Genomic DNA, 19,453 nt, shown 5'->3' with positions numbered 1-19,453 from the left:
AAATTACCTGAGGAAAGTTTCACATAGAAATAAATAGAAGCAGGGAATGGTTTTCTGTGTTATAGGGTATTCATTTTTGCAATTAATACAAGAAATACTCAAAGTGTTATTTTAAGACATATAATTATCATCCCACCATTTGCCAGTGCTGGAGAGAGAGCACTCCAACCTAATGTTGTCCTCTCCACACTCACACACATCCTGACAAAGTTATATGTTGCACAGATCAGCAGATTTTAAAGGTACCTTTTTCTGGTTGTGACAGTGATTCTGTAGGTTTGTGCAATTCTGAGAGAGGGTAGGAACTTCCTAAAAGCTCTGATCGAAAAGAAAAGCCAGTTGGATTTTCCTCCTCTAATGCAAAACCATATTCAGGCAGCCCACCTCAGCTCATCTACAGCAGGGCCTAAAGCTACAGGGTAAATCCTATTATGGAGAAGAGGTCAAGGTCAAGGGAAGACTGTCAAAACTAAGTAATAAGGCACAGGAGCCAAGAGAACCGCAATGCCATCATGCACCAGCCAGCAGGCAGCAAGGAGCCAGGGAGAAAGAGCAGCTGGCAGGAAGAGGCCTTGATGAGGTCTAGAGACCACTATGTACAATATAAGGTCCAGACATGCTGTCTCATAGGTGAGCCACCTTCATTTAAAGAGGCCATGGTAAAGTGTATAAAATTCACACATCCTTTTTCTCCGCCCAATTCCAAATGTTCCTTGTACATAGGCAAAATATCTATTAATTCCTTCAGTGCCACTTGCCAACAATCCATCATCATGTCTATAATATAGAATGATAAAGATGTCATCTCAACTCCAGGAACAGAAAAATAAACTTGGGAGAGATAGAGCCTGGCAAGGACAGCTCCTCTTTCTCTTCTGGTACCCATGATGGTCCCTGCCCACTGACCCTGCTGCCTTCAGCCTCAACTCCTCCTCAACACTGTGAGGTCACTATGAACTGAAGAGCTGGGGTTGGTGGTAAAATGTATTTGCTATGGCAATTTCTCAGATAACAAGTCAAGATGGATGACAGGCAGACAAGGTTTGTCTTGCAATGGGGGTTGGCAGGATCCTGTGTGGCAGGTTCTAGACACTGAAAAAAAGATGTCAAGCAACTTCGTGAATGACAGGAGCGTCCAAGAGCTCCCTTTGTTCCTGCTGACCAAAGTCATCACAAACTGGTTCTAGCTAGTAGCAATGTACAGTACTAACCCAAAGGCAGGTGCACATTTATATGGGAATCCATCCCATAGAAACAGGATAAAGAGCACTCTCAGCAATCATTGCCACATGCAGATCTTTTGAATGCAATAATCTGCCAAATAAAGGCAAGAAAAATATGACCACAAGAAAACCAAGTTGCCCAATTACATCTCAGGACAAAGGTCAGCCAGATCCTCTTTGAAAATCTCTCCAAGAGCATACTAAGCTAGCCAATATACAAGAGGCATACACAGGGAAAAATCAGGCTTAGAGAAATTTAACAGCAAAAACATCTATCTTTAGTAATAAAGATATTAAAATAGTGCTTGTGCTCATTTTATTTACACAGGAAGGCTTAAAAAGAAACTCTTTTGAAAAATGAAAGCTCACCAGATTACTAATAACTGCAGTTTCCTGAACAATTAAAGAAATTCACAAGATTACAACCTACTTAGGAAATGACAAGTATTTCTGATTTTTACAGAAGGATTAAAAGGGAACTTTTATCTATAGCATCTTATAGTTTATAGTGCTTCCATAGAAAGCACTGTTAAGTAATGAAGATATTTTTATTTTTTATTTGTTTATTTCAGGAGTACTCAACATGGCAATGGTCTGAATAAAAGAGAAAATTAAATATTGCTCATTTACATAGGTAAAATTTTGTTTTAAAAGGTATTTACCAGATTTTTCTTTCTTTATCTCTTGATATTGGACCTAAGAGCAGTTTCCATTGTAGAAAACTTTTGTTTCTAATACATCAGCAGGAGTGTCCTTTAAGTTACCTAGTCTAATTCTTCACAAACACGCTGTGGAAGGCTGTCCTCAATGCATCATCCTAACATTGTTTGGCCCTGATAGCATTCTGTGTGCAATGCTCATGTTTAGAAAAAAATCTGCCCTTTTAAATAACTGATTCAATAATATATTGACAAATGATTTGTATAATATAGTACAGCCAGCAAGCAAGGCTTGTCTCTGACATTGCATGCCACACTCTTCCCATCCACAAATGTTGCCACATTATGTTGGAGCTCCGCATGCCATTCTGAATAGCAGCCCAAAGATCAATACACTGTCTGCTGAAAACTACAGGACATAACAAATGAATAATTTTATTTACAATAAAAGCCCCAGTTCCCAATTGGATTCTGCTAATGTTCAAATTCATTTTTCATGCTCAACTCAAGATGAGAGGGAAACATAGTTCAATGTAAAGAGAGGGGTTGAGGAGAAGTATTAACCATTGTGGTTCAAATATATTTAAGGCATGAACAATAGCTGGGCTACAATGAGGTACACAAATAATATGTTCACTGCAGAATTCTAAAGATGCAATCTCCTAAACGCTTGTGTTTTCTCACCAAGACACTCCGAAAAGCATTTTCCAGTAAGAAGAAATTAATGGATTAAAGACATTCTGACATATTCTTCTAGGGTGTTGCACTACAGAGGCCAAAGCCTATTTAGTTGGCTTTAGACACTGTATGGAATATAAGTGTTTGCTTCAGGTATGGCTCTTTTGAAAATGAAGCAAATAGTCTTGCTTCAAAATTATATCTTCAGCCCCTGATCTGACATTTCTTTCCCTCCTCTGAAAGGTATAAAAGAGTCTGTAAGAAAAGTCAAAAGAAAAAAGGGTGGAGAGTGAAAGAGCCCTCAAAATGTTAGAGAGGACACAAGTTCAAAGATAACATTTACGAATCTCTGATGAATGGCACATTCCCTAAAGGCCACCTGAATACCCTTTTTAAAAAGAAATCAAAAATACAAAAGAAAAATTTCCAATTCACAAAAAACTGCCTTAAAATACACATGTGTCCATTGACAAATTAACATACAAAATAATAAGAAAAGGAGGGACGATAATCTTTTCTCATCAGCATCAATTCTAGTCACTGCTTTTAGATTTAAGTCGGTATACTTACAGAACAAAAATGTTAGCAAGATTGTAACTGACAAGGCATGAAGGGAAAATACAGCTTGAACATGATACAAAAAAATCTGGAATAAAATGGTGACAAGACTTGGCTTTGTACATGGGAACACTGAAAAGGCAGCCCTTCGGCTGCCCCTTATTACCCCATTCCATTATAGAAAATGATCCAGGTACTCCTGCCATTTGCACTTTCACTTTAAACTCAGTCAGCAAAGTATTTCAGATGCTAGGACCAAAAATTGTGCAAGAGCAGGTCCTGTTCCCACGCCTTACCAGGAACCAGTGACTCAGTGCAGAGACAAACAGGAATGCACATAGTTATGCCATAAAGCAGGATGGGATAAAGGTCTGGACTGGTGCCTGGAACAGCGTAGGAGCTCAGTAATAAACTGTAGAATGAATAAACATGTGATTAATGAACCAACTGTCACAAAAAGGAGAGAGTATATTTTTTTCCTAAAAAGATGGGACAGATGTCAAAGAACTTTAGCTGAATTGAAAATGATGGGAAGAATTGCAAGGTGGAGAGGGTTGTATGGAGAGACGTGATAATGGAAACATGAGGCCTGGTTAGGGGAAAGTTGAGTCAAGACAATGGATGATGACAGGTGGGTACCGGAAATATCGGGGATCACAGTGTAAAGCGTATAACTGTCTACCACTATGCTGTACATCTGAAACTAATACAAAACAATATCTAATGTAAACTGTAATTAAAAAATTTTAATGAGATTAAAAAAATTTAACTATGTTAAGGAGTTTGAACTTTATCCTAAAAAAAAAAAGTGGGGGGTGGAGGAGACTCATTTGTTTCATTAGTTGTTTGTAAGCAAGGGAATGGGAGAGTGATATGATCAGACCTGTGCTTTAGAACAAGATATATGCTGGATTGGAGAAGTCCAGATACAGGGAGGGCGTACAAAGGGGCTAAATGAGAACAGATGGAGCAGAATGTGGGGAAAGTTTAAAGCCCACTGCAGACATCTCACCAATTATTTTATGAACTGTTAAGGGGCAGAGCTGCCCACAGTTTCAATTTCCAAATCACAGGACAAAAGAGTGTTGCTTTCTGCAGGTGAGTAACTTATTAAGATTCTTCTCAGTTGTCACTTAAGGGTTTACAAAAGTAAAGTAAAATAAAAAGCTACAAATTTGTCATATAAAAAGGGTTGTCTGAATTCAGCATCTACTGGCCCAAGACCACTTTACACACTGTAGCTGTACAGTAGCTTACAGAGAGTACTGATTACAAAAACAATTGTGTTCTCATCCTCAGAAAGGGACAGGTTCCTCTTGCTACCTTGCAAACAAATAAGCTTGTTAATTTTAATACAATGCCCCCTATCTCCTTGGTATTTACTCAAAGACACAGTAACTGACCAGGACCCATTTCCCAAATGCCAATTCCAGTGCCATCTAGAACAAATGTAATGATCATTCACTACTTGCTTACTGTTCAGTGTAGACATTTCCCTAGATTCAGCCATGTCAAATTTTCTTGAGTTCAAAAACATATGCGACTCGGGTCTTACACATGCATTCAGAGTTGGCTGAAAAGACCATAAAAATCAAGGTTCTTACTATAAGTAAAGAAATCATAGAACAAAATTCATTCCATTATTAACCATTAAAAAAGCAGTGCAGCTCTACAATCTTACATTTTCTCAGTCTAAGGCATAACATTTGTTCCCCTAAATTCACATTTTCATCCTAGGTCTCCTCAATTCTTTGACAGAAGTCAATTAAAACTGAAACCCAAAGAGAGATAAAATTTAAACCATTATTCTTTTGATGGTGGAATTCTCAGACAGCTTGCATAAAAAAGTTCCTCAAAGGAAAAAGAAAACCACAAAATCGCAGCACAATCAAATGAAAAAATAAATTACTTCTGTTATTTTAAGAACTTTAGGTCTTTGAGAAAATCTCAATAAAAAAATTGGTATGCAAGTTGAAAACTGTTCTGTTTTATAGGGCTCTTCTGAATTATTCTAGTTATTTTTCACTTCAATAAACAAAAGAATGAAATGTTCTAATATTGAGTATTATTTAAAGCTATTTTATGAATTTAGAAGAAGAGTTAAATATTATCAAGAAAAATATTATATAATATCATTTACAAGTTTATTGCTATGGCCATTAGTTTTATACTTACAAAATTAATTTAGTTAAAATTTGGATTCAAGAAGTTTGAAAGTCTATCATAAAATCACAATGATCTTTTGTTGATATTTTCTTATTTGTACAATTTTTCAAGAAAGATTATTTATAAAACTCTCATTTTGAAAATTCCCACTGGAAAAAAATAACTAACTTTGAAAAACATCTTGATGGATTTGTAGATTTAGAATGACTAGAACTTTATTTTTAAAATCATGTATCAGTGTTGAAAATGCTTATTATTTTAAAATATAAAATTTTATGCTTTGTTGCATTCTGCATAGTAAATTCAGTTAGAGGAAAGAGAAAAACATTCTAAAGAATCAGTACAAAATCATATGTATACAATCACAAGTGATACATTCAATAACATAAAAATTACTCTCCAGGGTACTTCACCAATTCCCACTACTCCACTGCAAAGAATAAAGCTTTTACTGAAGTCCATAGGAGAAAAGACTATAACTCGACAGTCAGAGAGAAATAAAACAACCCACCACCAATGACACTTGACAATAATCTGGAAGGTGGGATGTTTTCCAAGAGAATATGCTATTTTAGACCCTAACATGAAAAAATATTTTAAGTATACTTATTTACATGAATCTAATTAAAACTCCTAGCTTGAACGATCTCCAAGAGGTAAAGAAACCAAGCAGGTCTCAAATCTTCACATAACACCTTAGTTTCACATCACAAAAGTGCCACCCAATCTCTATCTTATCATTAAAAATCACAATTGATAATGGAAAACAAAGTGTCCATGATACTTATTGGAACCATTTTACAAGCACCTGTTTATTTATGCAGCTATCATAATAAAAAGGTCAAGCAAAAATTCACCTCCAAAGCCTCAGTTGCTAAGCAACTCCTTCTAAAAGTTCTTCAAAACTAATCAAACATATTACTGGTACCACCAACTGAATTCAGAATAAATGTAATAATATCTTACCTGGTTTATCCAAGAGGGAGAGAAGTGGATTCCTTGTTTACCTTTTGGACAGACATTGGAGGCCAATCCTGTTTTCACTTGGTATGTTAGGTTCAAATGCTTTTTTCCCCTTTCTTAAAAAAAATAAATAAAGGATACGTCCTGGTACCACAGGTTTCCTGTTCACAAGGGCAAAGGACAGTTCTGTCTTGAGAAATACCACAGAGGGCTTGATGAGATGTTGGCCGAATCGAAATGACATTTTCTCACAGTTGAAATCTGAAAGAGAAGATGATTTAGGGCCTTTAAAAAGTGCAACTGAGAAACTTAGATCATATACCACCTTAAAGAAAGAAATTCCATTGCTGCAAATTCTTAGTTGAGAAGAAATAATTCAATCCTTTTCTTATTTAATTTTCAGTGAGATGTATTCTGGGAAAGTCTTCCCCAAAGGCCCCACTCTCCCCACCAGGGTGGTCTTGAGTGGAGTTAGTATTTTCATGCAGAAGCCTATCCATAGACAATAAAGTAGTCTTCTTAATCTTCTGCACTTCAGGTTGCCACCTTAACCCCAATCAAGTAAGTTCTATCTGTCAGGTACTTTTTGTTTTTACCCATCCATTTCATCATATTTACTAGGCTAAAATTTTTCATTGTTAAACATTCACTCTAAACTATCTAATTTTAAAATGCTTTTCTCAATTGTTTTATCTTTGTTTATATAAAAGCAATTTTAACTAAGTACAAACACTGTTTGAACCTGTCTACAATTATAAAAGCATAGAAGCACTCCCAGGGAACTATTACAGTAAAATTTCCAAAACTGAAGAGAAAAAAAATTTGCGAAAAAAAGGAAGGGGCAGACTATAGCTCAAGATGAGAACAATTTCTGATTGACACAGAGCCAGGATATAGCAGAGCATGTGAAGTGTTTCACATCCTCTTTTGTGGGCAAAGTCACATTACAAGGTGGAAGAAGTAGGAAGGGGGTATAGCAAAATCTGGCACTTGGCTTCTACGGTACTAAGAGATGATTTTCTATCATTTAGATGACAATACATGACAGAGTTACTTTCTGAAGGACTAAGACACACCCTCCTTGGGAAACCACTTTATTTTTCTATTTCAGGAATGACTTTACTACAAAATTGATAATAATAGATTAACCCATGGGAAAACAGACAGGATTACAAAAAACAATATCAGAAAATGGAGAGCAATGTCAGAGGAATGATTGTGTGAGAGATCCCCTTGATATCTCCCCTCAAAGTTTCAACAACTGAACTATAATTCAACAAAGGATTTTCTGCTCAGTGCACAAATATGTCTAAGAGAGCCACACTCAGAAACATCTAAAGGTGAAAAAGTGGGAACACACTGGGGAGGCGAGAAGAGTGAAAAGCTGGGATGAACCATGGATGGAGCCCTGCAGCCTGGAGCTCACAGTAAGGCTCAGCCTGAAGAGAGGAGAAATCACATTGTGGCTGACACTGCCATTAGCCAGGAGGAGCAAAGAGATTCAGTGAGCATTCCTGCAGGAGTGGGCAGTAGTAGCTATAGCTGAGTCCAGTGATGAAGGCAGGGACAAACACAAAGATGAAATGAAAGTTGTCTGACAATTGGCATTGCAGAGAGCAAAACAAAGCCACAGAGCCTGACCACCTTCCCACAACCTCCCAGAGCTCACCTCTCCATACCCTTCATGTTGGGTTGCCAACTACATTATCTGCAAACCCGAGAACTAGTACTACAGAAACACTTTTTCCATGAACAAAAGATGCACTCTGGGTCCAATCACAGGTTGGATGGAGTGCAGGGAGGATTCCAAAGAGGTCTAAGGTCAATATTGCTAGGAAGACAAAGCAACAAAGAAAGCAAGCAGGTTGCCCCAGCTCACCCCACCCTCACACATTGCAGTTGCTCTGTTGGCAGCATCTCACTGAGGAGATTGCTCTGGGATTTCATGGATTTGAAGTTCCATTGTCCACTGCATTTCCCTATGGGGTTGGTCCCCTGGAACCAGGACAACTGGCTCACAAGGTAAGCAACTGGCTCCCTTTCCAGGGATCACAGGCCATTTTGTACCAGCCCATAGAGACCTGAGAAGCCAGAGAAGTGCAAGAAAGCTCAACAAAGTTGTGCCTTAGTGCCACCTACTAGAAAACAACAGGAAGATTTCTAATCAATCTACTATAGGACTAGCACTTGTAGACAGATGCCTAGACAGAGAAGGAATCCATCAAATACCATGAATAACCAAGGTAATGAGGCAGCTCACAAAGCAAATAAAAAAATCTGCATAAAATCTACTTAAATACATGGAAATACGTGATTTAAATGACAGAGAATTCAAAATTGTAGTTATGAAAAAACTCAATGACATACAAAAAAACACACAAATAGGCAGCTTAGTGAACTCAAAAACAAAATGAATACTTTGCCAATGAGATTGAAACTTTAAAAAAGAACCAAATAGAAATTTTGGAGATGAAGAACTCAATAAAAGAGATCAAGAATGCACTACTAAGCATAGGAAATAGAGCTGAACAGATGGAAGAAAGAATTAGTTATATCAAAGATAGAAATCTAGAAATGGCACAGAGGGAAGAAGAGAGGAACTTGAGCATAAAAAAATAATAAATTAACTCTGTGAGACCTATGGCTCTCCATCAGAAACAGCAAAGAATAGAAGCTAAACCAGAAGATAGGAGCCCTGGCTAATGCGGCTCAGTGGATTGAGTGCCAGCCTGTGAACCAAAAAACTGCCAGTTCAATTCCCCATCAGGTCACACACCTGGGTTGTGGACCAGCTCCCCAGTTGGGGGTGTACGAGAGGCAACTGATTGATGTTTCTCTCCTTCTCTTTTCCCCTCCCTTCCCCTCTCTCTAAAAATAAATAAATAAAATCTTTTTTAAATGTTAAAAAATTTTAAAAAGAAGAAGAGAGGGAAAGAGGAATGGAGAGCCTATTCAAACAGTTGACAAGAACTTCCTAAATCTATGGAAAGAGCTAAATCCTCAAATCTAAAAAGGAAATAAAACACCTAATTACCTAAATTTGAAAAAATACTTCTCCAAGGAATATTGTATTAAAACTGTCAAAAATTAATTAAAAAGAAAGAATTTCTCAAGGCATCCATGGAAAAGAAAGAAATATTCTATAAAGGAAAGCCCTTTAGGTTATCATCAGACTTCTTAGCAGAAACTCTACAAGCTAGAAAAGAGTGGAACCAAATATTCAAACTACTAAAAGAGAGAAATTACCAGTCAAGAATAATATATGCAGCAAACTTAGACTTTAGATATAAAGGAGAAATAAAGAGTTTTCCAGGAATACAAAAGCTGAGGGAATTTATCAGTAGAAGATATCCACTGCAAGAACTACTCAAGGGGGTTATTTTACATGAAATGAAGAGCAAAAGGTCACAAAACTATGAGTTAGATCACCAACAAACTTACTGCATAAACAGGAATAATTTGCAACAACAAAGAAATAGAAAGGGATAAAGATCTGAATTTGCAAAGGAGGATGGAAATCAGACACATTCAGAAGTACATAAGTTTTTTCATAAACTTAATGGTAATCACACACCAAAAAACCCCAAACAGAGACACATAACTTTAAAAAAGAGGAAACAGAGGGGAAAGTATGGAATACCCCCAAACAAAAACAAGACAGAAACACAAAGGAAAGAACCCATGGAAGGGAGGCACTGAGCTGCCAGAAAACAGAAGATAAAATGGCTATAAAAAAATCCTCATATATCAATCATTACCCTAAATATAAATGGACTGAATTAACCAATAAAAAGGCATAGAGTAGCAAATTGGATCAAAAACAAAACTCAACCAAATGCTGCATGCTGGAGATACATCTAAGCTGAAAATATAAAGACTCAAAGTAAAATAATGGAAAATAATTCTTCAGACAAATAGCACCCACAGAAAGTCAGGTGTAGCCATACTTATGTCTGACAAAATAGATTTTGATTACAAAGATAATAAGAAATGAAGATGATAAAGGGGACACTACATCAAGAAGACATAAAATTTCTCTCTATATATCTATCTATATCTATATCTATATCTATATCTATATCTATATCTATATCTATATCTATATCTATATCTATATCTATATCTAGGGGCACCAAAATACCTAAAGCAACTCCTACCAAAACAAAAAGGAAAAACTAATAAAAAACAAAATCAGAGTAGGGGCCTGAATACTCCATTGAAAGTTCTAGATAGATCACCTAAATAGAAAATTAATAAAGAAATATCAGCCTTAAATGATACATTAGATCAAATGGTCATAATTGTCATCTACAGAGCCTTTCATCCAGACCATTAGGTTGTATATTCTTCTCCAGTGCACATGGAACAGTCAAGGATAGACTATATGTTGGGTCACAAAACTGGACTTAGCAAATTTAAGAAGGTTAAGATCAAACCAAGCTTATTCTCTGACTGCAATGCTTTGAAATTAGAAATCAACTACAGAAAAGAAGTAAAAACCCCTACAATATGTGGCTATTAAACAACATAATACTAAAAATGACTGGGTCAAAGAAGAAATAAAAGATGAGATCAAAAGATATACAGAAACAAATGAAAATTAAAATATTGTGTATCAAAACTCCTAGGATACAGCAAAAGCAGTAAGAGGGAAGTTTATATTACTACAGGCCTATCCCAAGAAACAAGAAAAATCTCAAGTGAGCAACCTAACATTACATCTTAAACAACTAGAAAAAGAAAAAAATCATTAGAAGAAAGTAATAATAAAAATTACAGCAGAATTGAACAAGATACAGAACAGAAAGGCTATACCAAAATTAACAAAACAAAGAGTTGGTTCCTTGAAAAGATTAATAAAATTGACAACTCCCCAGCTAGACTCAGTTAGAAAAAAAAGAGAAAAGAATCAAACAAAAGCAGAAACAAATGAGGAGAAATAACTACAGATATCAGAGAAATACAAAGAATCATACTAGAATACTATGAAAGATTGCATGACAAGCAATTCATAAAGAAATTGATAAGTTCCTAGAAATATGTAAATTTCTTAAGACTGAATAATGAAAAATTGGAACATCTAAATACACTGATCAACAGTGTGGAGATTAAAGCAACCATCAAAAATATCCCCCCAAATAAATGTTCAGGACCAGATGGCTTCACTAGTGAATTCTACCAAACATTCAAAGAAAATTTTAAACCAATCCTTCTCAAACTCTTCCAAAAAATTGAAGAAGAGGAAATACTTTATAACACCTTTTGGGAGGCCAACATAAACCTGACAGCAAATCCTGGCAAGGATAACACACAAAAAGGAAACTACACATGAATATCTCTGAAAAATACATATGTAAAAAATCCTAAACAAAACACTATCAAACTAAATGAAATAATACATTAATAAAATACATCATGATCAAGTGGGGTTCATTCTAGAGGCACAAGGATGGTGTAACATACACAAATTGATTAATATAAGACATCATATTAACAAAATAAATTATAAAAATCATATAATCTTATCAATAGATGCAGAGAAAGCATTGAATAAGATACACCATCCATTTATGATTAAGACAATAAAATGAGTATAGAAGGAAAGTACCTCAACAAAATAAAGGCCACTTATGAAAAACCCTCAGCTAATATCATACTTAATAGTGAAAAAATGGAAGCTTTTCTTCCAAGATCAGAAACAAGACAAAGATGTCAATTCTCACCACTCTTATTCAATATAGTTCTGAAAGTCCTAGCAATAGCAATCAGGCAAAATAAAAAATAAATAAATAAAAGGCATCCAAACTAGGAACGAAGAAGTAAAAATGCCACTTTTTTTTGCAGATGACATGATTCTTTACACAGAATATCCTAAAGACTCTACCAAAAAAATATTAGAAACAATATATAAAGAATTACAGTAAAATTGCAGGACACAAAACCAATGTATAAAAATCCACTGCATTAACAATAATATTTCAGAAAAAGACATGACAAAAATTATTTTGCTATTGTAACAAAAAATAGAATACTTAGGAATAAACTTAAGAAAAGATCCTTATGAAGTACCTATATAGTGAAAACTACAAAGTATTACTTAAAAAGATTGGAAAACAAGGCAATGAAATGGAAAGATACTCCATTTTCATGGATTGGAAGAATCAACATAGTTGAAATGTCTATCTTAACCCAAAGCAATATACAAATTTCATGCAATCTCCACCAAAATCCCAATTACATCTTTAAAATAAATTGAAAAAAAAATCATCAGATTTATATGGAACCACAAAGTACCAGAATAGCCAAAGCAATCCCAAGAAAAAAGAATGAAGCTAGAGGTATTGTACTACCTGACTTCAGATTATACAACAGAGTGATGATAATCAAAACAGTACTGTATCAGGGGGAAAAATGCTGACACACAGGTTAATAGACCAGAATTGAAAGGAATATTGTTCGTGGCATTTATTTCTTCTTAAGGATAACTATGGAAATGACTGAGGCATAGACTCTGGTTGATGAGCTACTATTACAAGTTCATGAAGTCTCATCTCTTCTTCTAGTGTTCATTTTACTTATTATTTCCCCTTCATCCTCTTGCTCACCCCATCTTCCTTTCCCACCATGTGGTTTTACATTAATGTTGTATTTATAATCTTCATTGAATGTTTATAAATATTTTCTATGTAAAAGTATATAGGGTTCTTATATATGGATTTTAAATCTGTGTATAAATTGTATCATGCTTTTAATATCATTCTGCCTTTTTCCTCTCAACATTGTTTTATAGACTCATTCATTTTGCTATAAATAGATACAATTCACCCTTTCTTACTGCTTATTACTGCCATGTATCCTACTGCAATTTTCCTGGGCAGTTCTAGTGCTGAGGAGCTACCTTGTCTTCCATCTTTTCCTACAAGTAGCACTGTGATGGCCATCCATACACATATTTTCCTGAGTATCTCTGGTAGAGTCCCATTACTGGGTTTTAGGTTATACAATAAATTTTATAAAGTATATGTACCAGTTTGCATTCCCAGAAATAACACATACAGATTTCTATTTTCTTATATCCTTGCCAGCACTGGAGAATATCTGATTTCCCAGCTTTTAATGATATATAGGCAGAACAGCATTTCTTAATCTTAATTTGCTTGTTTCCAATGTGAGGTGTGTGTGTGCACACAACTCTTTCTATAAATTGCTAATTCATACTTTGCCCATTCTGTTGGTTTTCTTTCTTCTATTTTCTGATGTTCCAGAGTCCACTGTATATTCTGAACACTGATATTGGTCTATCAAACATGAAGTGTATTCACAATCTGTTAGTTTTTCTATCATTTCCTCTAAACAAAAAAAAACATTCATTTTGATGTGCTCATCAATTTTCTTGTTAAGAGTTGCACTTTGTGGATATTATTTAACAAATCCTTCTCTACTATAACATTACCAAAATAAATTCTTAAGTTTTCATCTATCAACTTCATATTTTCACTCTTAATATTTAGGTATTTGTCTTGGAGCTTTGTTCATGGTATGAAGTCCAGAAATGATTTCAGTTCTTTCTGTTTATGAACCAATGTTCCTAGCACCAATTCCTGGGTGTGATTACACCAATTCCCATAATACATAGAACTAAATCTGGACTTTATTACATTCTGATTCTATGTCAGATGCTGGAAAGGCAGGTACACCAAATTTTCTCTGTAAAGGCCCAGATTCAGTGGGCCACCCAGTCTGTTTTATCCATTCAGCTCTGTCAATGCACCATTAAAGCAGCCACAGACAATACCTAAGTGAATGGATGTAGCTGTTTCCCAATAAAACTACTTGTGAGTACAGGCCTCAGTCTGGATTTGGCTTGTTGGCTGTAGTGGGTGAATGCCTGCTATACATTGTTAATGCTTTGGGAAGGGAGGATCCTTCTTTATTTATTCTCCCATATAAATTTAGATTAAACTCTTCCCCTCCCCAAAAAATCTTGCTCAGGTGTTGATTGGAATTACACTGAACTTTAATGGAGTAAATATGACATCTTCACAATATTCGAGCAATCCTAGTATGAATGCTACTCTATAATACCTTCATAAAACTCTTATTATTGTGTTTTAAATTTCCCTTGTATGTTTAATAAATTCTTTCCTAGGTAGCTTCTAGTTTATTTAACTATTATAAATGGTATCTTATTATCATCAGAGTTTATAATTGGTTACTTCCAGTACGATAGAAAACTACTGATTTTTACGTGTTGCTCTTATAAGCTGGTAACCCAGGCGAACTCCTGTACTGCTGCTAATGTTTTCTGCTGGTTCTCTTTGGTTTTCCATATACAGTTGACTCTTGAACAATGCAAGGCTCAGTGGTGCTGACCCCCCCCCACACAGTCAAAAATCATGTCCAACTTAAGTAGACCCTTCACACCTGCCTATTCCCAAGCATAGATACAAAAGCTGGGGATATAGAGGGCAAACATTATATTTATTGAAAAAAATCTGAGTTACAAGTAGACCTGAACAGTAGAAACCTATGTTGTTCAAGAGTCAGCTTTACAAGATTTTACTATGAAATAATTACAGTTACATGTACCATTTCAATTCTTCTAATTTTGTTGGTTTCTTTGTCTTACTGCATTGGTAAGGGATCTGCTAATATTGAGAAATGGGATTATCAGGAATTCTTGTTTCCAACCTTAAAAGGAATAAGTTCAAAGGTTTTTCTTTCCATTAAGAATGATGTCTGACATAGGTTTTTAGTAGAAAGCCTTTATCAAACTAAAAAAGAAAATGTCCCCATTTCAAGTATGCTAAGGGTTTGTTCCATTTTTAAAAATTCAATAAATGCTTTTTATCGTTGGTAACACAATTTCTTGTTCTTTGCCATTAAGATAGTAAATTATAGTAAGAGATTTTTAAAAAACACTTAGAACATCCTTTCACTTTTATGATTCAACTTAGTCAAAATGTATTATTTTTAATATACTGCTACATTAGGATTCTTAGTGTTTTTCAAATGTCGTAAGTATTTTCCAATATACTGGCCAATATATTTTCCCCTGGTTTTTGTTCTCAAAATCAAACCTAATAGGTTGGCTTTTCTTCTTTGTTCCATAAAAAGTTTCATAAACGAGGATTTTTCTGTCTCTTGAGAGTTAAATAGAATTCATGGTGAAACTGTTTGGGCTCCTTTTTATATTGCAGGGAGGATTAAGTTTTGACAACTGTTATAATTTATTTTGTTTGCTGACTAAGGTTTTTCTTGCATCAATTTTTTTAGACATCTTTTTCAACTAAATTGTATATCTTTATTGGTGAAAATTTATAATATTAAGATTAAAAATCTAATTTATATTTCTTTAGCTTTTTTGTATTTTGTTATTTCTTTTATTATTAATGTATAGGTGCTTTTCTTCATCAAACTTGCAAGAATCCATTTAGCCCATTAAGTTTTTCAAAGAACTGATTTCTGGTTCTTTGCTTTTATTAATTATCTCTATTTGATTGCTTACCTTATGAACTTACGTTTGTTTCCCTTTATTTTTTCTTTCTTTCATTGTTTCTTCAGGTTTACCAAGTTGCAGTTTTTCTAAGCACTGCTTAGAACAAACATTGAACAAGTTTGATTGCACCCAGAGTTTCAGACTTTCTATCTTTCTCTTAGGTAATGAAAAACTATACATTGCCTTCCATTAGTGCTTTCTCTCAAATTCTGACCAATTATGCTTTTATTATCACTCAGCTTTAAAATTTTGCTATTTTTCTTATAATTAATATGTCTTTTCATAGGCTCTTTTCCTGTTAGTGATGACTGATTTTAAAACACTGTAAAAAAATGCTGTTTTGTTTTGTTTTAGAATGAGGCTTCTTTCCTGATCCTTTGAAAAATGAAGCATGTGCCTAATCCACATGTCCACACAAATAAAATGTATTCTCTTTGAAATATATTTTATTGATTATGCTATTACAGTTGTCCCATTTTTATCCCCTTTATTCTACTCCATCCTGCACTACCCTCCTACCATCATTCCCCCACCTTAGTTCATGTCCATGTGTCATACATATAAGTTCTTTGGCTTCTCCATTTTTTATACTTATTCTTAACCTCCCCCTGTCTATTTTGTACCTACCATTTATGCTCTTATTCCCTGAACCATTTCCCCTGTTCTCCCCCTTCCCATCCCCCCTGATAACCCCCCATGTGATCTCCATTTCTGTGATTCTGTTCCTGTTCTAGTTGTTTGCTTAGTTTGAGTTTGTTTTTGTTTTTTTAGATTCAGTTGTTGATAGTTGTAGGTTTGTTATTTTACTTACTGTTCATAGCTTTGATCTTCTTTTTCTTAAAAAAGTCCTTTTAACATTCCATAGAAAAGATCTTGGTGATGATGATCTCTTTTAACTTGACCTTATCTGGCATGTATTTTATCTGCCCTTCCATTCTAAATGATAGCTTTCCTGGATAGAGTAATCTTGGATGTAGGTCTTTGACTTTCATGAATTTGAATAATTCTTTCTAGCCCCTTCTTGCCTGTACGATTTCTTTTGAGAAATTAGCTGATAATCTTATGGGCACTCCTTTGTAGGTAACGGTCTCCCTTTCTCTTGCTGCTTTTGAGATTTTCTCCTTATTTTTCATCTTGGTTCATGTAATTATGATGTGCCTTGGTATGTGCTTCCTTGGGTCCAATTTCTTGGAAATTCTCTGAGCTTCCTGGACTTCCCGGAAGTCTATTTCCTTTGCCAGATTGGGGAAGTTCTCCTTCATTATTTGTTCAAATAAGTTTTCAATTTCTTGCTCTTCCTCTTCTCCTTCTAGCAGCCCTGTGATTCAGATGTTAGAATGTTTAAAGTTGTCCTGTAGCTTTCTCAGCCTTTCCTCATTTTCTTGAATTCTTCTTTCTTCACTCTGTTCTGGTTGAATGTTTATTTCTTCCTTCTGGTCCAAACCATTAATTTTATGTCCCAGTTTCCTTTTTGTCACTGTTCATTTCCCATACATTGCCTTTATTTCATGTTCATAGCCTTTACTTTTTCATCTATTTTTCAACCATACTCAACCAATTCAGTAAGCTTATTACCAGTGCTTTGAACTCTTCATCTGACAGGTTCACTATCTCTTCATCGGTTAGTTCTATTTTTGTAGCTTTGATCCATTCTTTCATTTGGGCCATATTTTTTTAATCTTGGTGAAGCTGTTGCATAGTCAGGGTATTTGCCAGGGTATTCTCAGCCTTAGGTATTCACTAGGGTGGGGTAACCCAATTCACTGAGTTGTGGCACAGTATCTGGGGGAGGGGCCTGAGAGGGAACAATGCCACTTGCTCAGCTCTTGGCCAGCTTTCAGTCACTGCCCCTGCTATTCACAAGCAAATTGGGCCCTTCTGGCCTTCTGGTACTGATCCCCAGGTGGGTGGGTTTGTGTACATTTTTGGACCCTGTGGGTCTCTCCAACGAACTCTCCTGTGAGTCTGGGAGTTTCTCTCACTACTGCAACCCCTATAGGTTTTTACTGCCAGAAGGTTTGAGGCTTTATTTGCCTGCTCTGGAACCCTGAATTGAGCAGTCTGTCTCTCTCCCCATTTGTTCTTCCCAGTTATCCACATGCAAATATGGGACTGCCCTGTCCTCCAGCCACCACCTTGCCCCGTCCACCAAATGCCACCTCACCTGCCTTGGTCTTCCAGCTGCCGCCTTCCTGCACATCCTCTCCACCCTGGCTGCTGGTCTTTCTCCCTACTACCAGTCTGAATGAATGTTTCTTCTTTAACTCCTTGGTTGTCAGACTTCCTTATGGTTCAATATTTTGGAACTTCTGGTTATTTTTTATTTTTAAATTTGTTGTTTTCCTTCTTTTGGTTGTACAAGGAGGCAAAGTATATCTACCTATGCCTCCATCTTGGTGAGAAGAACAAATAAAATATACACCGCTTTTGATGAGTGCAGAATTCTACATACATGGTTTAGAAAATTCATCAAAGACTTTCTCTGCTTACTTTTATTTTATTCTCATTGTTTCTTCAGTTTCTGAAAAGACTATTAGATTTCTAAATACCAGTGCCCACAATGTCAAATGCCACGAATTATGCTTTCTCTATTGTTGCATGTATCCCTGCTTGTTTTACTCCCTTGGTCTATTGTTCTTTTTTCTTTTTGACTTTATCTGACAGATGTAAATTTTCTGTTCCCTTATTTTCAATCCTTGTCTTTTTAAATGGTTTTTATAAACAATATATTATAGCATTTTGTTTTTTATCCACTGGACATCTACCTTGATTTCTTTAACACTTATACATTTATACCAAACATTCTTTGAGCTTATTTTGAATATCCTATTACATCTACTAGTTTCACTTCTTTCTCCTTATTTCTTCTAGCTATATCAGTTTTTTTCCTGTGGGTAAAAAAATTATACATTCTACTTCTATTTCAAAATAGTTATTTTTATTACAATCTATATTAATGCTTAATTCCCCCATCAATATCTAAAAGCACATCATATCTATATCCTTAGAATATTCTTACCATCTTGGATTTCTTTCATAGCTCATTCCCCACCTTCCCCCTGTCTAATTTCTTATATGTTTAAATAGTATTGTTTTATAATTTTAAATAGTTATTGACATGCTATATTTTTGGTAGTTTTTTGCACACCATTGGTTACTCAAGCTATCCTATTTTTCATTTACCTTACTTAGAAAGGTCTGCAGATACCCCCTTCATACTAGGAAGCAATGGGCTAAGCACTACTTCTTTTGAATTTTATTTTCTTCTTTGTTTTTTGCTCCAATTCCTTCTTTTCAAAGCTCACCTTCTCTGTTTGTCCTCTCTTCTTCTGAAGATGCAAATCATTTGATTTTGGACTTCCTCTAGTATAAATTCATCTTAACTAGTTACATCTGCAAAGATACTATTTTCAAAAAAGGTTAAGTTCTAAGGCTCCTTTTTGAGATGATTTTATTCAACCCAATACAGACTATTTTCCCAAATCCTCCTGTTTGCAGGTCCATTAACATTCTCCATATGAAGTCTTCATTTTTCAATATATTCTTTATAATGTTGGTCATCATGTCTTCAAATATTCCTTGACCAAGTTTACTTCTCTGCCTTTCAGGGATTCTGTCTAACATTTCTATTCATTCTCCCTAACTATTTTCTCAATCTTCTCTTATTTTCATTTCTTTGAGATGCCTTTTGGGAGGAAGCCTCAATC

The 19,453-nt window shown here is 35.2% G+C and overlaps 1 protein-coding gene across 5 annotated transcripts in view; it reads right to left on the bottom strand.

Annotated features, from left to right (window-relative positions):
• The window catches only part of FHIT (fragile histidine triad diadenosine triphosphatase), a 1,463,343-nt gene that overhangs the window by 803,863 nt on the left and 640,027 nt on the right, over window positions 1-19,453 (bottom strand). For all 5 annotated transcript variants that reach the window (XM_053668986.1, XM_037137395.2, XM_037137392.2 and 2 more), the window contains one exon: window positions 6,389-6,508. In XM_053668986.1, the coding sequence (XP_053524961.1) occupies window positions 6,389-6,491 (103 nt within the window). In that variant the 5' untranslated portion in view covers window positions 6,492-6,508. The remainder of the gene's footprint in view (window positions 1-6,388; window positions 6,509-19,453) is intronic.

Source organism: Artibeus jamaicensis, unplaced genomic scaffold (assembly GCF_021234435.1).
Source record: "Artibeus jamaicensis isolate MK-2021 breed Jamaican fruit bat unplaced genomic scaffold, CSHL_Jam_final contig_519, whole genome shotgun sequence".
NCBI classification, from domain to species: domain Eukaryota; kingdom Metazoa; phylum Chordata; class Mammalia; order Chiroptera; family Phyllostomidae; genus Artibeus; species Artibeus jamaicensis.
This window is presented reverse-complemented; position numbering and strand designations above follow the sequence as displayed.